A 24,317-nucleotide genomic window follows, 5' to 3' on the forward strand; every position below is an offset into this window, starting at 1 on the left:
TAAAGTCACGATAAACATCCATGTGCAAGTTCATTTGTGAACATGTTTTCAACTATTCTGGATAAGTTGCAAGGAGCACAACTGATGGATCATATGGTAAGAGTATACTTAGTTTTGTAAGAAATAGCCAGACTCTCTTCCAAAGTGGCTGTACCTTTTCCAGCAATGAACGAGAGATCCTGTTGCTTCACATCCTTGTCGACATTTGGTGTCATCAGTGTTCTGGATTTTGGCCATTGTAATAGGTGTGTAGTGGTATCTCGTTTTAATTTTTATTTCACTGATGACATATGATGTGGAGCATCTTTTCATATGCTTATTTTCCATCCATATATCTTCTTTGGTGAGGTGTCTGTTAAGGTTTTTGGCCCAGTTTTTAATTGGGTTGTTTTTTATTGTTGAGGTTTAAGAGTTCTTTGTATACTTTAGACAGCAGGTCTTTATAAGATATGTCTTTTGAAAATACTTTTTCCCAGTCTGTCTTCTTCTCTTCTGTTGCAGAGCAGACATTTTTAATTTTAATAAAGTCCATTTTATCAATTATTTCTTTCATGGATCATGCCTTTACTGTTGTATCTAAAAAGTCATTGCCATACCCAAGGTTATCTAGGTTTTCTCCTGTACTATCTTCTAGGAGTTTTATAGTCTAGCTTTTTACATTTAGGCCTGTGATCCATTTTGAGTTAATTTTTGTGTAGAGTGTAAGGTCTATGTCTCATTCATTTTTTGCATGTAGACCTCCAGTTGTTCTAGCAAAGACTATCTATCTTTACTCCATTGTATTGCCTTTGCTCCTTTGTCAAAGATAAGTCTGTGTTTATTTGGGTCTATTTCTGGGCTCTATTTTGTTCCACTGATCTGTCCATCTGTTCTTTCACCAATGCCACACTGCCTTAATTACTATAGCTTTATAGAAAGTCTTGAAGTCAGGTAGAGTCAGCCCCCCAAATTTGTTCTTCTTCAATCTTCTGTTGGCTTTCTGGGTCTTTTGCCAGAATCAGTGTTTTGATATCCACAAACTAACTTTCTGGGAATTTTGATTGGGATTGCATTAAATCAAGTTGGGAGAAACAGACATGTTGAGTCTTCCTATCCATGAACATAGAATCTCTCTGCATTTATTTAGTTCTTCTTTGGTTTCATCATCAGAATTTTGTAGTTTTTCTCATATAGATCCTCCACAGATGATTTTAGATTTATACCTAACTATTCCATTTTGGGGCATCCTAATGTAAATGGTATTTTTTTTTTAATTTCAAAATTCATTTGTTTACTGCTAGTACACAGGAAAGTGAGTGTATCCTGCAACCTTGCTATAATCACTTATTAGTTCCAGGAGGTATTTTTTGTCAATCTTTTTCAGATTTTCTACATAATATTTACCACTTTTTAGTGAAAAACAATGTGGCCATCTTTGGTCAAATCAAAAAATGATTTATGGTTATTTCCCTAAACACTAGGTAAAAACTGATTTTTTCAGCTTTATCGAGGTATAATTGACAAATAAAATTGTATATATTTAAGATTTATAATTTGATATTTTGATATATGTATACATTGTGAAATGATTACCACAATCAAGCTAATTAACACATCCATCACTTCACATAGATATCATTTTCTTTCCCTCCCTCTTTTTCTTCCTTCCTTCCTCCCTTCCTTTCTCTTTCTTTCAAGATGCCTAAGATCTACCCTCTTAGCAAATTTCAAGTGTATAATATAGTACTGCTCCAGAAGTTATTCATCTTGCATAACTGAAATTTCGCATCCTTTGATAAACATCTTCATGTTTTCCCCTACTCCCAGTTCCTGGCAAGCACCATTCCTAGTCTCTGCTTCTATGAGTTTGGCTATTTTAGATTTCCCATATTAGTGAGATCATGAAGTATTTGTCTTTCTGTGTCTGGCTTTTTTTCACTTGGCATAGTGTTCTCCAGGTTCATCCCAGTTGTTGCAAATGGTAGTATTTCCTTCTTTTCTTAAGGCTGAAAAATATCCCATTGTTTCTTTCTATCTATTTATCTATCTGTCTATCTCATTTTCTTTATTTGCTCATCCACTGACAGACATTTAGGTTGTTTTCATATCTTGGCAACTGTGAATAATGCTGCAGTGAACATGGGAATGCAGATATCTCTTCAAGATAGTGAATTCGTTTCCTTTGGACATATATCCAGAAGTGGCACTGCTGGATCATATGGCGGTTCTATCTTTAATTTTTCTAGGAGCCTCCATACTGCTTTCTATAATGGCTATACGAATTTACATTCCCACCAACAGTGTACGAGCATTCCCTTTTCTCCACATCCTTGCCAATACTTGTCATCTCTTGTCTTTTTAACAAGATCCATCCTAACAGGTGTGAGGTGATATTTCATTGTGCTCTTGATTTGCATTTCCCTGATGACTAGTGATGTTCTGCACATTTTCATATAGCTGTAGGCCATTGGTATGTCGTTTTTTGAGACATGTCTATCCATTATTTATTTTTTAAATTATTTATACAATTTTTAAAGACTTCTTTCCATTTACAGTTATTACAAAATATTTGCTACTTCCCTAAACACTAGGTAAAAGCCGATATTTTAAAAATCAAAAACCCTTTGCTAAAATATCTTCAAGACATAAAACTGGTTAAAAGATTTTTGGGTGCGTTACATGCGTGCTTTGACTGGTTTGAAGGTTATTCCCTGATTTACAGCAATTTCTCTAACAAAGGGATATTAGTTGATCATTTTCATCATATTATTAATACAGTAGCTGTCCAATTAGGTTAAAAATTTCAAGAGCTAGATATTGACACTTAATTGTTTACACTTTTAAGCCTATTTTGAATAAATGAGATCCCAGTGGGGAAAGTACACAGAAGATGCAAATTAAAAATTCAGTTTATTCAGAGGAACAATGCAACCTAGATCTGTACAACACCGCTGTCCTGGATGATGGTGATATTTATTGAAACAGAGAACAATGAGGTAAAAACAAGTTTGGAAGGTGAAACCAAAAATTGTTTTTGAACATAAGTTTGAAATGCATATTAATCCTCTAAACAGAGACACAAAGCAGGCAGTTGGATATAAGAATATGGAGCTCAGGAGAGACTGGGGCTCAAGATATAAATTTGGAGGATCATCATCACATAGAATATGTTTAAAGTCATGATGCTAAATGAGTTCCTCAAGGGAGCGAGTGTGGACTATACAGGGAAGAGGATCTAGGACTGATTTCTGGGGCATTCAAAATTGAAAGGTTAAGAAGAGGAAGGGAATTATGAAAGGAAAACTAAGAAGAAACAGCCAGAAATGTAGGTGGAAAGTCAGGAGGGTGTATTTTCCCAGAAACCAAGTTTTAAGAAAGTGTCTCAAGAAAGAGAAGGTGACTGACTGGATCAAATGTTCCTGAGAGTTTTAAGTTAACTGAAGACTCAGAATTGGCCATTATATTTGTCATTGTGGTGGTCATTGGTAACCTTAATCAGAATGGAGTGGGTTTAAGAGATAATGGGGGAAGAGGAAGTGGAAACTGGAAGTGTAAACAGCTCTTTCAAAGAGTTTTGCTGGAAACAGAACAAGAGACATAGGGTGGCACTAAAAGATTCAAGACCAAGATAAATTTTATTTTATTTTGTTCATGATAAGACATAGTAAAGTATGTTTGCAGATTAATGGAAATGAAGCAGCTGAAGTGGGAAACTGTATAATACAGGAAGGAGAGGAAATAATCTCAGTAATGGAACACTCAAATAGGCAAGAAGTTTTGGAGTCCAGCGCACACATGGAAGAGTAGTCCTTAGAAGTATGGGCAGTTCATCCATCCTAACAGAGGGAACATGGAGTACAGGCTCAAATGAAGGTAGATTGGCAGATTTGACGATGGGAGAATGAAGAAGTTTCTTCTGATTGCTTTTGTTTTCTAATTGAAACAAACAGCATGTTCACTATGCTCTTGGGCCAGTGTAAAGACTGTTCTCTGTCTGAGAAGATCAGGGAAGGGATGCCCAAGATTTAAGGATAGAGGAAAACAGATGAAAAAGGCGCTGTGAAAATAGGAGATTCAAATGATTAGGGAAATGTAGTGCATTGTTGGGCAGTACTGAGGGCCCACATGATATCTGTGGCCATAAATATGAAGGAGGACCAAACAGCATGATTTTCTTTAATCATGCTCAGCTGCTCAGGTGCAAGAATGAGTAGGTAGTAGTTGGGTTTAGTCAGAATTAAAGGTTCTCTAGGTCAATAAGACTGAAAGCAGAAAAGGACATGGTAGTTGATGGTGTGCAAGGGTGTGAAAATGTTGGACCATGGAATCTATGCTTAAAAAATGAGGAAATGAGGGGGGACATAAGGACTGGGAAACAGGCTACAGCAGAATATCTCTGAGAAATTCTCCCTCTACAAAATAACAGAGCAATCCCCATTTCAGCAAAAAGCAAGGGAGGTTACATCTGACAGGCCTTCTTCTAGAAAAAAAAAACTCACTTTTCCTTTATAATTTCGATCCTCTGGTATAGTGCTGCTCTCTTTCCATTTATGCCTAAAGTCCTTAGTAGCAATTTTTAAAATATCAAATTAGGTCACATCATAATGGCTTTCTGTGACAAACAGAAATTGGCTCAGATTACGTCTATTACAGTCAAGTTATAAGTTTAACTTCTGTTAACATATGGAGAAATTTTAGATATTAGAAGGAAAAATTTATTTAAAATGATAATGCTAGGTTGTCCTTCAGTAAAAACGTAAAGTAGGAATAAAGCAATTGTAATTGTATTACTGTATCTATGGTATACTCCTATTAATTTCTAACTTAAATTTGATATAGACCCATGTCTAGATTGAAGGATATTCCTTTTTTTAAATTATTTTTTTGAAGACAGAGAAGTTATCAAGAAAACTTCTAATCAAGTAATATCATATAGTATTTATTGACCATCATACAGTATTTATAGCACTGTGGTGGTATACACATAAGTGAAATCTTAGTTCAAGGAAATTCATATCGTGAGGTCTCAAGATTAAGTCTTATTTACAGTGACAACACAAGGTTCTTCTTTTTTTAAATTCTATGCTATTTGAAATCATATTTTAAGAGCAAAGAGAGGAGCAGTCTAGACAGGTGAGATCTCTAATTTTAGACTGGCCTAAATATGACTGTAGTTTACCTTTGAAACTGACCAATAATAAAAGCATTCTAACAGTTTAGAAAGGTGATTTAGCCAGTTTTGGTATATCAATTCATGTAAACTGCAACAGAAGCAGCAAAACCAACACTGCTCAGATGAGTACTTTCAGGTGCTAATTACAAATAATTCTCATGGACTCACTAAAGTAGTATCTCTGCTAGGAAACATCTGTTCAGATTAGTTCTGTGTAACTTTAATCAAGAAAACAACATTAGAAAAATATATAATTCGGACCTCACTAACTCAGCTAGATGTCTGGCCAATAGTCTCCCTTAGAGACATTTCAGTTTTTAACTATTCCACTGGTCCTTGCAACCTGAAAAAACCTAACAGATTCTTTAGACTTTACCCTATAATTTATCATTTTCATAGACAACACAAGTTTTATACTATGCCTACTTCATTCTTGAATTTTACATTTTAATTCCTCTCAGCTTGTTCAATTAAAAGGGAGTAATAAATAGAATTTTTTTAAAAAAAGAAGAGGTAAATAGGGGTGGGAGTCTATGAAAACTGGCATAACTGATAATGAATGTCAATTATCTGAACTCAAAAAGATAACTTGGTTGAATACAAAATTTTAAATCACATCATTTTCTCCTCAAAATTCTGTAGGTGTTGCTCTGTTACTTTCTTTAATTTGGAGTCTAAGTGATAGATACTAAATTTAGATGACTCAGTACTGTAATATTTGCTCCCTAGCAGGTAATTTGTTAAAGTGCTCTATGTTTATGTCTTATTTTGTTTTTCATGCGTGGAGACTTATATGATAGCTAATAATTATTTTAAATCACAAACTTTGCCAGGATGAGTCCAGATGTGTGTCATTTCTTATTTATTTTGCCTGAGAGATAATGAACATTTTCAATTCATATGATCAGAACTCTTTTCCCCCCGGCACTGGGAATTTTTTTCAGTTTTGTTTTGATTATTATTTCTGTTCTAACTGCTGTGGTTTATTTTTCAGAAATAATAATTGTTATTGAATTTCCATTCTCTTTACGTTATGGCTTCATTTTCATTATTTTAGTTCCTCTTCCTTTATCTTTTGAATTCTAGGAGAATTTTTTTAGCTTGTTCTCCATCATACTGATCCGATTTTCCACAGTGTCGATTTTAGTTTTTACTGGTCCCATTGTGGATTTTAGAGTCTTGCAATTAATCTTCTCTCACCCACCTTCCTTTTCATCTCATCCTGTTGCTTTTTCATTTTTCTATTCTCAACTTGCAACACTGTACTCTGTTTCTTGGATGCATGCCATTCATTCTAATGAATCTGAGAATTCTGAATAGTTTTCTAAAACTTTTTGGTTTCCTAGTGTAAATAATCTTTATTACCATGCTCTTCTTGTGAGTTTCTAAGATGATATTCCATTTCCTTTGTTATTCAAATATTTTCAAGGGTTGCATATAGTTGGGTTTTATTCTATTTACTCAGCTCAGAACAAAAAAAGATTTATCTAAGACTAGTATTTTCCAACAGATAGGATACGTAGATTGATCTCGGGGTCACTCTTGTACTTCAGTGCTGCTCTAGTCCCAGAACTATGGATGAATAATAATTTATATGTACAATTTAAGCTCAATTTAGTAGTATTTTGTAAGCTTTCCAGGTAATGAGCATTCGCCCTGTTGAGAAGGCACTTTGCCCCACTCATAGGTTGGTTCTCTATCACTCTGAAGTAATGGAGTACATGAAAAAGAAACTGTACATCTCAGAGTACACTACTGCTTAGTAGTAGAAACCTACAACACTTTGTTTGTATATATTACATTTCTTAGGATGTAATGCACTTCTGTTAGACCTCTTCCTACTTCCCTGCTGCCTAGTTGTTTCTGGGTTTTACAGACACCAATGAGGCAACACTTTGGCTGCCTCCCAGATCTATGACCCTGGAATAAAGAAGTCTTTCCAGACACTTTATCCCTGAATCAGAAACAAGAAAAGAGCTTCAGTACTATCATCTCAGATTTTAGACCAGCAGATATGGAGGGCCATCAGTTACATATCTGGAAACAATTTCGCTAGCCCTGGCTTTCATGGGACTATCCTCTCAGATTCTGAAACCAGGTTGACTGTAAATTCTAAATTTCTTACATTATTGTGAATTTCATCCTTTCTATTTTGTTTTAAAGATTTTTTGATGTGGACCACTTTTAAAGTCTTTATTGAATTTGTTACAATATTGCTTCTGTTTTATGTTTTGGTTTTTGGCCCTGAGGCATGTGGGATCTTAGCTCCCGGACCAGGGATTGAACCTGCACCCCCTGCATTGGAAGGTGAAGTCTCAACCACTGGACCACCAGGGAAGTCCCTCATCCTTTCTATGTATATACATATTTCTAGCATCCTCACTTTTCAGATGAAGAAACTAGGTCACAGAGCAGATAAGTGGCTTGTCCAAGGAAGCAGTCAGAGGCAGGACTAGGCTGCCAACCCAGGAGATTTTACTCCAGAGCCTGTGCACTTAATCATTGAACTCTCTATCCTTTCTGAACACTAAACTTAGTTAAAAAATTAGTTTCATCCTATAATGACCACAGTCCTCTCAAATCATGGTTCTTGTCTCTGTTGACAGGTATATATGTAACAATTAGAATAATAGTAGATAACATTTATTAACTACTGGATATGTGCCAGGCATTGGGTTATACAATTAATATACATTATCACATTTAATCCTCACAACTCTATGTGATAGATACTATCATTATTCCCATTTAACAAATTAAAAACAACAGCAATAATAACATTAGGCCTTAGAGATGGTAATAAATTTACCCAGAGTCAGATCTGGTAGATGGAAAGGCTGGGATTCAAATTCGATCTGACTTCCAAACCCAACTGCTCACCTTTTATCCTATAAAGCCTCTATTTAATAGGTATAATATGTTGCATATAATTCTACAATAAATTGATAGTATATTTTGCTAAAAATCTCATATGTTAAGAATTATATTATATATTCAACTATAAATACCTTCTGAAACAAAAATTTTCCTTCATCATATACAAATGGTTGCAAATTGGCCAGAGATTTCTGAATGTGCTTGTGGTAAGGGATTTAAATTCAATAAATTTTCCTATATTCACTTTGGTAGATCTCTGTGCACTGCATGAAGAGGTTTTCTTACCCTCTGACTTCCTGTAGGGTTTAACCAAGGAGGAGTACTGGCAGGAAATCAGACAGAGGAAGGAAAGGACCCTTGGGGTATTTGTTTTGTTCCCTCAATCCCTGAGGGTCCTTGCATGCCAGATGAGCACCAAAGGTCACTGTTCGGGCCTCACAGTGGTAACTTGCCCCTGTTACTAGCCCACAAGTTTTGTGCTATATCTTGTGACTTCTCTACACCCTGTCCACCCTTGTAAATCATTCCTTCACTAAATTCACTCAAATTACCGAAATTAAGTGTGCCATCTCTCTTCTCTGCAAAGACCTGGGCTGATACAGAAATGATCTGTTCTGGCATAGAACAAATGCCTTAATATTTTAGAAGAGGATATTCTCCCATGCTATATGCATTCTTAATGTTCACATGTCTTTTTAGAAATAGCAAAGATGTGTAAGTGTAATTACAAAGAAAAGGATGGGTAATGTTACAGCAGACACACTTTCCTGGGACTCCTAATGTTGACTTTTCAAATTGGATATAATAAATCACTCATGACTCAGTTAACATACAATTTTAATGCAAGATGAGTAGAATAAACAAGGAAACCCATGATTACTGCGCATAGAAAACTATTTTGCTCACTTCAGCCATGTCAATTCCATCCTAACTGGGATGTTTTAGGCACTTAAAAGATTTATGTTTGCCTCAAGTATTTATGAGCCCAAACTAAATGTGCCTAATACCACCGGGTTTTATAAACAGTCAAAGATAACTAGGCACTTATATTTATGACATATGTGGTGAAATATTTACACAGCATCTCCTGGACAGGAAACTGTGGGGTTGAAGCACCTCGAGTGATCACTGGCATTATTTTTCTATTCATAGAAAAATGTGTTAGCAGGAATATAGAGAAATAAGCACTCTAAATATTGGAGAGAATGTAAATTTACTGTCTTAAAGTTTAAGATACTCTTTTAAAGACTTTGTATAGCAATTCTGCCTCTAATAATTTATCCTAAGAAAATAAGCACAGATGTGTGTAAAAATTTATTTATCCAATTTGTTCACTAAGACAATCAATATAAACACCCATATAAAAAGGAATATGCAGGGGCTTCCCTGGTGGCGCAGTGGTTGAGAATCTGCCTGCTAATGCAGGGGACACGGGTTCGAGCCCTGGTCTGGGAGAATCCCACATGCCGCGGAGCAACTAGGCCCGTGAGCCACAACTACTGAGCCTGTGCGTTTGGAGCCTGTGCTCCGTGACAAGAGAGGCCGCGATAGTGAGAGGCCCGCGCACCGCGATGAAGAGTGGCCCCCGCTTGCCACAACTAGAGAAAGCCCTCACACAGAAATGAAGACCCAACACAGCAAAAATAAATTAATTAATTAATAAACTCTACCCCCAACATCTTCTTTAAAACAAAAACAAAAAAAAAGGAATATGCAGTCATTAAAAATGATGTTATCGAAGAATGTATAATGGCATGGAAAAATATTTACAAAATATTCTAGGTGGAAAAAATAGGTATTAAAATGATATGTAAGCTACTTCCAGTGCCAGCCATGATGGAGAAAGCTGACTGCAGCCTATCATTCCCACTAAAACTCACAACAGAATACAAAAACCACCACCTAAGGACTTAGAAAAGTACACATACCAGGTGTATTGGGAATTAAAGTGAAAACTTGAATTAAGGATCCATAATGGGTGAGATCCATGAATTTTTATTTTCCTTTTTTCCCTAGAATTGACTTGAGGGCAAGCTGAATTCTGGAATTGTGCAGCAAGTACAGACAGCAAAAACGCCAGGAGAAACGCCTTCTTCTCTGCCAGAGGTATGGGGAAAAGACTGCTGTGTGCTGGAGATTTTGAGGGAGATCCCTTTTTTTTTTCACCTTTCATTTCTCTCCCAGCCGTGCTCTGAGGCCAGGCCCAGTCACAGAGCTGCACAGGCAACAGCACATGTATCTAAAACCCCAAGAAAAACCAGAGAAACTGGGAAAAGGCCTTCTTACAGAGGATTTTTTTCTCTTGCTGCTTCTCTGTGAAGGACGTTCCAATTGTGTAGGACTGCACGGCAGCATAGGAGGCTCAGATTCTGAGAGAACTCCATCTTTCTGGCCAGAGAAACCAAGGAAAAGAGTGTCTGAGGGCTGTAGAGTATGGGAGAAATCATGGAGAGAAGAGAGCTGAAAAGAAGCAACTCCTAAGTCTATGTTATGAACTGACATAAGTCTGGGACCTGCCCAGAACAAACCTAAAGAAGCATAGCAGATGCATCAAGACCTGAACTACCATAGAAAACATTACCGTAGTTCTAGACTAACCCTTGAGTGGTGTAAGCTCCAGTAAGATCCAAAAAGCATTGCAAAATCTTTGAAAATTCAGCTGACATCAGAACCACTATGAGACAGAATATGAAGTTAGAACCTAACTCGATTGATTGCCTCTTAAACAATCAAACAGAAAAGCAAGTCAACGTTTTCCAGAGGGCTTTAACAAGACCCAGAGTCTCATGACATAATATTCCAAATGTTCAGGGTATGTTCAAAAATAACTTGACATACAAAGAGCCAGAAATCTGATCAATATTCAAGGAAAAAGACAATTAACAAATGCCACTTCCAAGATGGCCCAGACGTTGGAATTATCAGGCAAGGACTTTAGGACAGCTCTTCAATGATCTTCCATAAGATAAAAGGTGAACATTGTTTAAAAGAATAAAAGATAGAAATGCTTAGTTGAGAAGTAGAAGCTACGAATAAAATGGAAATTTTAGAACTGAAAAAGACAAAAGCTGAAATTTTAAAACTCCTTGTATGCACTTAATAGCAGAATGCAGATAACAAAGGAAAGAGTCAGTGAATTTGGAGGCAAATCAATAGAAATTATACAACCTAAAGAACAGAGAGGAAAAAGAAGACTGAAAAAAGAAAAAAAACCCATGTCTTCAGAAACCTGTGTGACAATAATCAAAAGGTCTGATATTCATATCAATGGAGTCCCAGAAGAAGAGATAAAGGAGATAGATGGATGCAGAAAGAATATCTGAAGAAACAATGACTGAAAACTTCTCAAATTGAGTGAAAGATATCAGATTGCAGATTCAAGAGGTTCAGCAAATCCCTAATAGCATAAACTCATAAAAACAGGGCCAGACACATCATAATCAAACTGTTCAAAACTAAAGATAAAGGGAAAAAACTTAAAGCAAGCCAGAGGAAAACAACACATTACATTCAAGGGAGCAATGGTTTGGATGACTGCAGATTTCACATCAGAAATCACAGAGGCCAGATGACAGTGACACAACATCTTTCAAGTGATAAAAGAACTATTAACCAGAATTTTATACCCAGTGAAAATATCTTTCAGGACTGAAGGCAAAACAGAAGAAGTCTTTGATTAAGGAAACTAAAGGAATTTGTTGCCAGTAGATCTGTTCTTAAAGAAATGCTAAAAAAATGTTCTCAGGCTTATAGGAAATGGTATCAGAGGGAAATACAGACACAAGGACGGAACGAAGAACAATAAAAATGGTAAATATCTGGGTAAATATAACAGACTATTTTACTCTACTAAGTTATTTAAAATATTTGACTTGATAGCAAAACTTATAATATTGTCTATGGAGTTCTCAAGTTATTTGGATGTACTTAATATGACAATTATCACGTAAAGTGGGGAGGGTAAATTGATAAGGTTTGTATGTTTTAATTGAAGCGGTCAACTATTCACTCTAGATTGTGTAAAGTGAGGTGTGTATATGATAATCCCAGAACAGCAACTAAAATGATAATACAAAGAGATAATCCAAATAGCCAATAGTTAAATTAAAGTGAATACTAAAAAATACTCACATAATCCAGAAGAAGGCAGGAAATGGGGAATGAGGGAACAAAAAAAGGGTAAGAAAAAGAAAACAAATAATAAATGGTAGACCTAAATCCAACCATTTCCATAATTAAATTAAATGTAAATGGTATCTACTGAAGTATAGAGATTATCAAATAAGTTTAAAAATAAGACTCAGTATGTTGTCAAAACACAATCCACTTTAAATATACCACTATAGGTAAGATAAAAGTAAAAGGATGAAAAAAATATACAATCAAAAGAAAGCTGGAAAAGTTATGTTAATATCAAGCAAAGCAGACTTTGGAACAAGGAAATTTATCAAGGAAAAAGAAGAATATTTATAATCATAAAACAAACAATTCATCAAGATATATAGCATTCTTAAATGTGTATGTACTTAACAATGTATATGCCCCAAAATATGTGAAGTAAAACTGATAAAACTGAAACAAGAAATAGACAAACCCATAATTACACTTTTACACAATTACACGATTACAGAGAGACTTCAATGCTCCTCTCTGTTAATGAGAGAGCAGGCAGACAGAAAATCAGCAAGATATAGGAGACCTGATCAACGTTACCCACTAACTTAATATAATTGACATTTAAGGAACACTCTACCTAACAAGAGAAGAATACATTTTTTTTTCAAGTGTACATGAAATATTCAACATGATAGTCCATATTTTAGCCATAAAAACAAACTTAACAAATTTAAAAGAATTGAAATCATGCAGAAAATGATCTCTGATCATAATGGAATTTAAACTAGAAACAAATGATAGAAAGATATCTCAGATATAGCCAAAAATGTGTAAATTAAACCCCACATGTTTAAATAACCATTGTAAAATAGAAAGACTCTCATGGGGGCAAGGAATATATGGGAAATCTCTCTACATTTCTCTCAATTTTGTTGTGAACCTAAAACTGCTCCAAAAACAAAGACTTGATAATTTTTTTAAATAGAAAGACTCAAAGGAATTTAAAAAATATTTTGAAGTGAATGACAATGAAAATAAAATGTATTAAAACTTTTGAGATGCAACTAAAGCAGTACTTAGTATTAAATGTTTTAAAAGGGAAGAAGGACTCAATTTAATAAATAAACAATCTGTTTCCACAGATTTATTAGTTAAGAAACTAATAAAGAAGAACCAATTTAACCCAAAACAAAAGGGAGAAAGTAATAAACTTTAAAAACAGAAATCAATGAAATTGAAAACAGAAAACCAATAGGAAAAAACCAGTGAATCCAAAAGCTGAACTTTGAAAAACATAAAGAACTTATGAGAAGTCCTTAGCCACACTGATAAAGAAAAAAGAGATAAGACACAGATTCCCAATATCAGGAATGAAATGTGGTTATCACCACAGACCCTAAAGACAATAAGAGAAAGATAAGGAAAGAATGTTGATATTAGATGAAATGGATCAACTTTTTGAAAGATATAAACTACCAAATCTCAATGAAAAAGAAAGAAATAAGCTGAATACTCCTATATCTTGAAATCAACCAAAATGAATTTTCAACAAAGAAAACTCCTGGCCCAGTGGTTTTCAATTATAAATTCTGTCACAAATTTCAGGAAGAAGTAAAACCAATTCTGCTCAATCTCTTCCAGAACATTGAGGAGGAATAAGGCTAGCATTACACTAATATCAAAGTCAGGCAAAGAAGAAAAATAAAAAACTACACACAAATATTCCTCATTAACAGAGAGGTAAAATCCACAAAATATTAGCAAATCAAATTAAGCAATATATAAAAAGGACAATATACCACAGCCAAGTGCATTCACCCCAGGAGTGTAAGACTGACTTAATATTCAAAAATCAATCAATGTAATTCACCATATTAAGAGGGAAAAAAAGCCATATGAACATATCAATAGACGCAGTTAAAATCATTTGACAAAATTCAACAACCATTTACGATATTTTTTTTAAAAGCTTCTCAGTAAACAAGAAACAGAAGGAAACGTACTCAAACTGATAAAGGGTATATGCATAAAAAGTCTATAGCTACTATTATACTTACTTGCAAAAGACTGTTTCCTCCTAAAAAAGAAATGACAAGAATATCCACTCTCACCACTTATGTTCAGTATCATATTAGAAGTCTTAACCAATGCAACAACACATGAAAAAGAAATAAAAGCCATGACAATTAGAAAGGAAGAAAACTGTCTCTATTAGCAGATGATATGGTCATCTATATAAAAAAAGAAAAGTCCATGAAATCCACAACAAAGCTCCTAGAATGAATAAGTGAATTAGCAAAATCATAGGATGTAAGGTCAATATGCAAAAATCAAATGTATTTAACATTTAACAAAAAGTAAAATTTAACAATACTATTTGTTTCACTGAAGAGGACATACACATGGCAAGTAAGACATGAAAAGATGTTCAAGATTATTAGCCATTTGAGAAATGCAAATTATAACCCCAATGAGATAGCACTACACAGCAATCAAAAATTAACTGGATGTCATCAAAATGATAAACTTTTGCTCTGCAAAAGACACTACAGATCATCCTCAATTTACCACGGTGTCACATCCTGATAAACTCATGGTAAAGTGAAAATATTGCCTAAGTCAAAAATGCACTGAACACATAACCTACTGAACATCATCGCTTAGCCTAGCCTGCCTTAAACGTGCTCAAAATACTTACATTAGCCTATAGTTGGGCAAAATCATCTCACCCAAAGCCTATTTTATAATAATGTGTTGAATGTCTCATGTAATTTACTGAATACTCTACTGAAAGTGAAAAACAGAATGTAGGTGTATTGGTTGCTTACCCTCCTGATCGCATGGCTGACTGGGAGCTGGGGCTCGCTGCCCTGCCCAGCATTGCAAGAGCATATCGTGCCACATATCACTAACCCAGGAAGAGATCAAAATTCAAAACTGGAAGTACAGTTACTACTGAATGTATATCACTTTCATACTATAAAAAAGTCGAAAAATCATAAAGTCGAACCATTGTAAATTGTGGCCTGTCTATACCAACAAAAGGTAAAGATACTCCCAGACAGGGAGAAAATGTTTACAAATCACGTATTTGACAAAGAACTTCTTTTCAGCATACACAAAAACTCTCAAAGCTTAACAATAAGAAAACAACCCTTTTTTTTTAAAATGGGTAAAGGATTTGAACAGGCGCTTCGTAAAGAAGATATATGTATGATAAGAATGCATAAGAAAAGAGGCTTAATACCATTAGTCATGAGGGAAATGCAAATTAAAACCACAATGAAATACCACTGCACAACTATTAGAATAGCTAAAGTAGAAGAAAAATTGACAATGCCACACACTGACAGGACGCAGAGCGACTGGAACCCTCACACATTGCTGATGGCAGTGCAACGTGGCACAACCACTCTGGAAAACAGTCTGGCAGTTTTTTATCAAGCTAAACATATACTTGCCATATAACCAAGCGATCCCACTCCCAGTAAAAATAAAAACTCATGTTCATACAAAAACTTGGATGCAAATGTTTACAGTAGCTTTCCTCATAATCACCCCAAACTAGGAAAAACTCAAACGCACTTCAATTTATGAGTGAATCAACAAAGCGATACATCAATACCATAAAATACTACTCAGCGTTAAAATGGAACAAATTATGGATACACACAGCAGCAGAGAGGAATCTGAAATGTATTATGCTAAACAAAAAGCGCCAGGCTCAAACGCTATATCCCGTCTGCTTTACATATTTGTGTAGAAAAGGCAAAACTACAAGGGTAGAAAACAAACCTGTGATTGTTAAGATTCAGGGGAGGGTTTGACTCTAAGGGGGCAGCACAAGGGAATATTTTAATATTTTTAGGTGATTGTGGTGGTGGCAACTATGCATCCGTCAAAACTCAGAACTGCGCACCAAAAAGAGGGAATTATGGTGTCTATTAATTTTAAAAAACAAATTTATACAAACCATATGTATATATTGAATTTTTGTTTCAAAGAAAAGGCCATATATGGCTCAAAAGGCAAATGCCAAAATACTAACATTGGTATCTCCTTTAATTTAAATATAATTTTAAAATAATTTTTATAAATAATATGATTTTTCTGAAATCTGAATATATAAATGTGCACACACATATATACACATACATGCATATAATGTATACATGCATATATATACAGTCTGACTTTCCCTCTATGTGTGTTTCTGAGTATTCATGAAGTTCTGAAGAAAATACCATCTTGAAGCACTTCAATGCTAAGATGCACTGAAAATTAGGGACACTTAAGATGGAATATATTTGCTTCCCTACGGTTTCCAGTATTATACAAATTTTCTGGAATTTTAGGTACTGCTTTTGAAATTAAAATTTTAAGTTATAATACAGCCTGACAGTTCTAAATATGTCAACCTGAAAGGGCTAGACCACTGTCTCACTGACTTTTTAGAATTCCATGCTTCTAAAGCACTGTCATGAACACATGCCATTTGCTCAAGATTCAAAATGACAGTATTCTTATCACTTGGTGAATTCAAGCAGTTTCTCTGGTGATTCCCAATTAGCCTGTCTTGATCCAGCCTATCAAAGCAACATTGCATACCTTGCTGCCCTCCACGATGGATCTGATCCAGGGGTCTCTCACATGCAGAAAGGGGTCTGTACTCACTGTCCTCTGGCAGGAATACCCTGCAGGTGAGACAGGGGCCCTTTAACTGTCTAGCCACAGGCTGCTAGACGCAAAAGAAAGCTATGTTGTTATGGAATCCTAAGCAGTAAGCTTTTTCCAAGTGTGCTTGGATCACAGGAACATCTGATTCAATATGGAAAACTGTAGTATTGTTCACACTTCCACAGAAACATATGACATTTCAGGGGAACACAGAGAAACAAATGAAAGCCTCAAGAGCAGTTACCAATTTTGTTAAATGTTATACCAGACATGGGGGATGGCAGAGATGGGAAAAGAAGTGACCTCAACACGGTCAGATGACTCTGTAATTTCAATAACATTTGCAAGTAAGAAAGGGAATTAGAGATTATATCATCAACTATTTCCCCGACTCTGACAAAACCAGGTCCCTATTTTATGTTTGCTCCAAAAGAAACACTTTCAAAGAGGGGGAAGAGGACTCTGTGTAAAGTATTATACTCAAAGTTCTTCTCCCAGGTTAGGAAAAAGCATTATTTAATCCTTAAAGTTTACCTGCATTTTAGGGTCAAGTCTGATTGTACTGAAAAAAAATTTGCAGTTTCACCCTCTTTGTATAATATCCAAAAAAAAAAAAAAAAAAGAAAAAACCAAACCAAAACAAACCAATCTAATTTTGTTCAGACTACTCAATGAACTACTGGCCTTCACATGGCACTCTGCGGTTTTGACTGGCAAAGCTAAGTATCATAGTTACATAATAGTATGTAGAATCTCTTCTCAAGATATTTTATTTCCTATTTAAAATTAAGCCATGCACTTAATGGAGTCAAGAATATTTTATTATAAGTATATAAGTAAATATGACAAACTCAAATGCATCATTTAGTATACTTACGCAGTTTTTTCTCCCTTTTAAACATTTTTAAAGGTCAAAAATTCTTAGTGTGTCTAAAAGCAAAAAATCTATCCTCCAGGTGTACTTGACCATTTCCTGCTCTTTGAACACCCCAAGCTTTTCAACATCTGAACACTTATTTATCCTGCTCACTCTGTGGTTTTCTCAAATTCTTTTGTAAAACGGATTTAGATAACAAAATTAAGTACCCAGATTATACTACCTTAAACCTCTACAAAAATGCCTTCACCCAGTCAAAACAGAAGACCATGCCTTTGGCTTTCATAAAATCATAATATAAAAAACATCAACAATAAGAATATTTCTATTGATAATCTGCTAGAAAACAATCAAAGGCATTACCTGCTATGCTACCCGATGTCATTTATATGACTAGCTGAGTGATAAATAACCTTGCAAAGTCAGTGCCTGGAAGGAATTGTATTTTTCCTGATAAATTGTTATGCTTCCTTTATTCCAACAGTAGAGACAATACAATCAAATGTGTATTCTTTTTCACCTGATTTCCCTAAAGATTAGACAAACTTGTTTCTCAATTGCAACAAATAGCTCACCCTTGGTACCAAATACATATTTTTCTCTTTCTTTTATTTTACAGTTGTAATTTTTTTTTTTTTACAGTTGTAATTTTTTACAACATGTTTTTAACTATGTCACAGTAAAAGTGACATAATTAAATATATTTTGAAATATGTTTAAATATGTTTTAAATATAGTTGGCAGAATTAATATATGAAGGCTGTGTCCTACAAGCTATTCCATGTTAAATTACAAAACAAAAACAGCATGGCCTAGAGCAGCATTTTTCAAACTAAAATGTGAAAAAGAATCACCTAGTGATCTTATTAACAGGTAGATTCTTATTCAGAAGGTCTGGGGTGGAGCTGGAGGGTCCACATTTCTACCAGGCTCCCAGATAAGATCACTGCTGGTCCTCACACTACACTTTGAGGAGGTAGGGCCTCACCGGTGTTCAGCCTGTGCATGAATGGAAAGTCAGTATAGGAGAAATAATGAATATAATGGAGCCCTAAGACATGGTAACTATCAAAATGGCGAGTACCACAAACTAGAGCAAATGGGATCATCACATTTCTATTTCAACCTTTAAAAATCAGTTTCTTAAATCCAAAATCAATATTAATTTTTTATAACAAATGTCCAGTTCATGTTTTTCAAAGAAGTTGATTCTTATTCACGTGTTAGACATTCTACCATATAGAGCTGAATAAAATTCTGGTTGCTATATTTCAAAAAAAAAAAAAAATCTGTAGTGTTTCGAATGTTTTTAGGAGGAAACAGGACAGGAAGAGAATACTCATTGAACATCTGGAAAGTTCCATTTATTCAAATGTTTCCTAACACCCAATGTATTCCAGCACTACTTTGAGGCCTCAACATCCAGTTTCTTTTTTCTTTTAATTTATGTTTGTTGGTTTGATTGATTCCTCATTTCTATTATTTTGGGGGACAATTATTATATAACTTGGGAAATTATTTGATTAATGAATAAGTGAATGAATCTGCATCATTTGAAGAAAATCCATCAGCTGTGATACTAGTTAAGAAAATATTTGAACATTCGTCAGTTTGTTTTTTCTTTCCAGCTTATTTCCAGTTAAGAGTATTCCTCCCAGCATGGCATGTTTCACAATGATAATTTCTAAAATACTTCACAGTAAAGAAAAGGCCTAGTTTTTCCAAAGTTATTCCATTTTCATAGATTCTCACATTGCCTGTTGTCACATGTATGTCTCCTCAGCATAGTTTCTGGTTAAAACTAAAATTAACCAGTTATCTAATACACATAAAGAACTAGCTGAGTCACCACATCAGTACAACAACATTTAAGGTTTCTTTTCTAGGTCACAGGATTTAGAGCCAAGTATACTAGTCTTCTATTGCTGCTGCAACAAATTAGCATAAATTTAGTGATTTAAACACAAATTTATTATTTTATAGTTTTGGAGGTCAGAAGTCCAAAATGGGTCTCACTGGGCTAAAATCAAGGTGTCAGCAGAGCTATGTTCCTTCTGGAGGCTCTAGGGATAATTTATTTCCTCGCCCTTTCCAGCTTGGAGACACCTCCCACATTCCTTGACTCCTGGGCCCTTCCTCCATCTTCAAAGCCAGCAGTGTTGCACCTCTCTGGGACTTTCTTCCACCGTCACATCTTCCTCCAACTGACTCTTCTCCCCTGCCTCCCTCCACTTTTAAGAAACCTTGGGGTAACATGGATAATCTGAGCAAATCTCCCTATTTGAAGGTCAGTTGATTAGCAACTTTAATTACTTTGCCATGTAACCTAACATACTCACAGGTTCCAGGGATTAGGATGCAGACATGCTTTGGGGGCCTATTATTCTGCCTATCATGTGGAGACAGTATTCCATTTACTTACTTGAATTTTCCTGAAGCACTTTTAGTTCTTTTACAGTGCTTCAATTCTAGGAAAAGAAGCTCTTGGGGAATAACAATAAGAGTATAAGATTACTGATAACAGTAATATGTCAGTAATAGTTCAGTAATAATGTTCAGTATAAGATTACTGAACATTACTAATGTTCAAATATCTTCTTAACCAGTATCACAGCTGATGAATTTTCTTCAAATGATGCAGATTCAGTTATTATGTTATTATGCAATTATTATGCAGTTATTATGCAATAACTTTCATTTCACTTTTTACCATGAGCTCTGATTCTATTGGGATGACTCTCATACTCAAAGTAAGGTATGGATATAGCTGGAACGGCCCCTGCCACATAACCATATGATCCTGGATACGTGTCGCCTGAGATTCCTGAGCTACATTCTGGTACACTGATGCCGTGGATCATGGAATCAGACTGTGGCCACCAGGATAAATGTCCTGACTCTCTGTGATCCAAGTTGGCTAGGACAAGGGCCTTCTCACTGAAGTTCTGAGAAGCTAAACCCTCTTGCAAAATTGCTCTAATGAGCTTAGAATCATTAAAAATGTCCAAAGCACTAAGTAATAAAGTTTATTCAGTTTTTTTTAACACAGAAAAATGAAAAGTTAAATGAGTAAATAATAGTGGCCTAATCTTTTCATGCCAATAGTAGGGACTCACAGGCTGGTTGTTGTAACAGCTGTACAATGCTTAAGCTCCAAAGACTCTAAATCTCTAGTAACAAAAAGAATAACACTTTGCATGAGTGTTTCTTTGAATATATTCTAGACATATTTTCTCACAGGAACCCTCAATTAAAGATTTATTATATTTTAATCAGAAGCCACAGAGATAAAAAGTTTGAATGATTGGCTGAAGGCCCTATACAAACTGAATTTAAGTATGAAAGAGACAAAAATATATTTGTCATGATTATTTAAAATAGGCAGGTCCAACCACTAAATGCTAAAATATAAAGTGTATGACAGTTTAAGCCGAGTCAGATTGGCTCTACTACAGTTTCACGTCACTCAAAGGTTCTGAGAGGTACATCGTTTCTTGTGAGTCTTGTTTTATAACACACAGTAAGCAATGCCAATGTGAGTTGTCATTTCTCGCATGGGTTAACAATACCCTCAATTTCTACCGCTCTCACCTGCTAATCCCCTCCCCTGCGCCCCCAAAACTATATCTAATGCAAAGGTGCTTCTGAGAACTGTTCATAGTTTCTATGGTTCTGGTGGGGTTTCCATCCGTATTTCAGCTCAGTGCTGTTCCCTGACAACACTCAAATGGGCCAGCTCAAAGTGAGATCAGGAGAAATGGGATAAGGTAGTGATCCAAGAGAAATTTTGTTCACATAGCCAGTAAAAGAATTCTGAAAATCTATGCACATATTTTTTAAATAACATCTAAATATTTTTAACATAAGTTTGAACAGTTGAAAAGGGGACATGATTTCTAACACTCTGATACATATTTATCAGAACTTCAGGGCTGCAGGTTTCAGTCTCCGGAAGTCTGCTACATAACATAAAAGGTAGAGCCAATCCTCAATGACGAGCCAATCAACTCAAGAAGACTTTCTGTCAAGATAAGTCTGACTTTGTTTTTCAATCAAATATGAAGATAGTTCTAGTGACAACTGTCTATCTTCTGAATCCTAAAAGGAACAGATAAATACAGCACAGAGCCTTGTCACGTGCTTGTCCCTTGGATGAACAAGGCAGAAGAAAGGAGAACTGGCAGGCAACACCCATGTTCAGAGACAGATCAGTTTCAAGAAAGAGCTGGAAGTTGAGGAACTGAAAATTGAAACCCCTGAAACACTCTATGCCCTGGTCAGTCTTGGTGCCCAGTTTGGAAAGTGCTGGGGGAAGGGCTTAAATTCTTCTCTCAAAGTATCTAACATGATACAAATTTAAAATGGTATTTCTATACAAAAACCTGCTGACTGCGTATCTTCGAAGCATCCTAAGCCTTTGGAAGTATCTTAAAACAGGTGTCAAGTTCTCTTCATCAAAACAAAGGGTCAACAATTAGAGATTACAATCTTGCTTTTGTAGCCAACCTTGTGTATAACCTTGGACGGGCAGTTCTGGCGATCCAGGAATTGGTTCTACATTTTCTCTAGTCCTCAGAACTCCTAGCTTTTGTTTTAATTCTCTGTCCATACTTGACCATCTTTTAGTGTATGTTTGGGCCAGTCTTTCACCCTGAAGTTCCTAGGTTCCACCCCAAGTCATTGGATTTTATGCTCATGTGATACCTCTCCAGCCCTTTCAGTGCCATAAGTGGATAAACTGTTAAAAAACAAACAAACAAAAGCCCTCCAACTGCCAAGGCCATCATTGTGCCAACAGAGGAGTTGCTTATGCAAACTATTGCGAACTTTTACACGGGAAGATGGGGAAAGTATAAAGTCCACTGTGAATGCGTTTTGAAAAGCTCTCTCTTCTAATGCTTCTGGGGGGTGGGGGAAGGTTGTAAGTAAATTACTGACAATGGGCAAAAACAGATGCAAAGAAGACAACTTTATTAGGCGATTTCTCTTCTTTATGAGGAGCTTTCTTTCCTTTGTTAGGAGGACAGTCCTTTCAGAGGAAACACCAAGTAATTCGACAATACCCAGTTTCCTTCAGCTGCTGCGACTTGATCCCACGGTGGGTGCTCTGGAAAGCACCTTGGGGGCGAACGAGTCTGAGGCCGCTCATGACCAAGGTCGTTCGATCCAGTTGCTAAGTTGAGAATCTTCCCGTGCCACCTCTTAGAAGCAGGTGTGTGTTCCCCTCCAAAGAGCCCACCACCTGGCTGCGCCCCACCTCCACTCGTGCCCCAGCTACCAGATAACGTTGGGTGCTACAGAAAGTGCTGCTGAGGGGGCAGCCTGGCCTTCAGACGCAGTCACTGGGGAAGAGGCGAGGACCGGCGTGGATGCTGGAGCACGCGCGCAGGTGCCGGCGCACCCACAAACACACCCGGGCTCGGAGTGAGGGGAGGACGGGGGAGGGGGAGGGGAGCGGCCTTACCAGATCAATGAAAGTCAGGAATTTCCAGCTCCCTCCGTAGGTCTGGTGCGAGGGCATTTCGATGGCCTTGTAGTTGCACAGGATAGAGCAGTAGGACAGCAGGATGGCCACCCGCAGCACCTGGCAAGGGACAAGCGCCATGTTCGCGAAAGGCGCGGACGGGCTCGGCGACGAGGAGGACGGGCGGCGCAGGGCTCTGGCGGGCGCCGTGGGAACTCCGGTCGCGGGCGGGGCGGGCGGGGGCCCTGGCGGGACGTGTCCCGCGAGCGCGCGCGCGGGCAACCTCGCGGGCGGGCGGGGCGGGGCGGTGTGTGCGGGCACCGGCGGCTGTGGGGTGGGCGGCGTGGCGTCAGCTCTTTCGTCATCTACGTCATTCTGCTGCTGCCTTCGCGGGTCCCGGAGACCCGGCCCGGGGCAGCCCTTCAGAGCCCCGGGAGCGGGTGGGCAGCCTCCGAGGACGACCGGGGCTCGGGGAGCGCGCGCCGAGATCCGGGGACGGCGGCCAGCGGCAGCGGCCGGGCGGAGAGGGAGCGCGGCCCAGGGTGAGCGGGCGCGGGGCCGGGCGCGGGGGCCGGGCAACCCGCCCGGAAGGAGCGGGCCCCGGGGTGGGCCAACGGTCCAGCTCGGGGACTTGCTGGCCAAGTGGCACCGGTGGAGGCGCGCACGTGGGGGGTGCAAACCCGTGAAACGGGGCCCCCGAGTGACTTGCTTTATTTTGGACCCAACTGGAATTTTAGTGTTAGACTACTGTTAATCTCTATGAAATCCCCTTATTAATTCTATTCCAGTGGGTAGGCTGCCCTGCACTTTTCCACCGGGGGTTTATAAATATCCTATCAATATATAACAAGGCCGACTGTGAACTGTGGACAAGGGGTTTATAAATAAAACGTTGTAAAGAAAGGAGTGTCAGATAAGTTTCTGCTGCAAGATTACATTCAGTTCAAGAGCAGATCATCCTGAGTCTGGATGTAAAACCCGTTTGTGTAATTTAATACTAATCTTTTGAGGGTTAAACTGGTTTTGCCGTTTTCCTTATTTATTTTTTCCTACACTCCAATACCAGGGCTTAATGGAAGGAAAATAAATATAAACTGGATTCCCTCCACCTTCCAGTAAATGTTGTCACACTGAAGTTGCTTCATTCTGTGGGC

The 24,317-nt window shown here is 37.1% G+C and overlaps 1 protein-coding gene across 1 annotated transcript in view; it reads right to left on the reverse strand.

The window, feature by feature from the left end:
• Positions 1-23,649, reverse strand: part of AIG1 (androgen induced 1) — a 235,916-nt gene extending 212,267 nt beyond the window's left edge. Inside the window, 2 exon segments of the mRNA XM_060168083.1 lie at positions 23,164-23,459; positions 23,462-23,649. Coding sequence (XP_060024066.1) covers positions 23,164-23,459; positions 23,462-23,528 — 363 coding nt within the window. The 5' untranslated portion in view covers positions 23,529-23,649.
• Positions 23,650-24,317: the final 668 nt, after the last annotated feature.

The sequence above is a fragment of the Lagenorhynchus albirostris genome, chromosome 12 (genome assembly GCF_949774975.1).
Source record: "Lagenorhynchus albirostris chromosome 12, mLagAlb1.1, whole genome shotgun sequence".
NCBI classification, from domain to species: Eukaryota; Metazoa; Chordata; class Mammalia; order Artiodactyla; family Delphinidae; genus Lagenorhynchus; species Lagenorhynchus albirostris.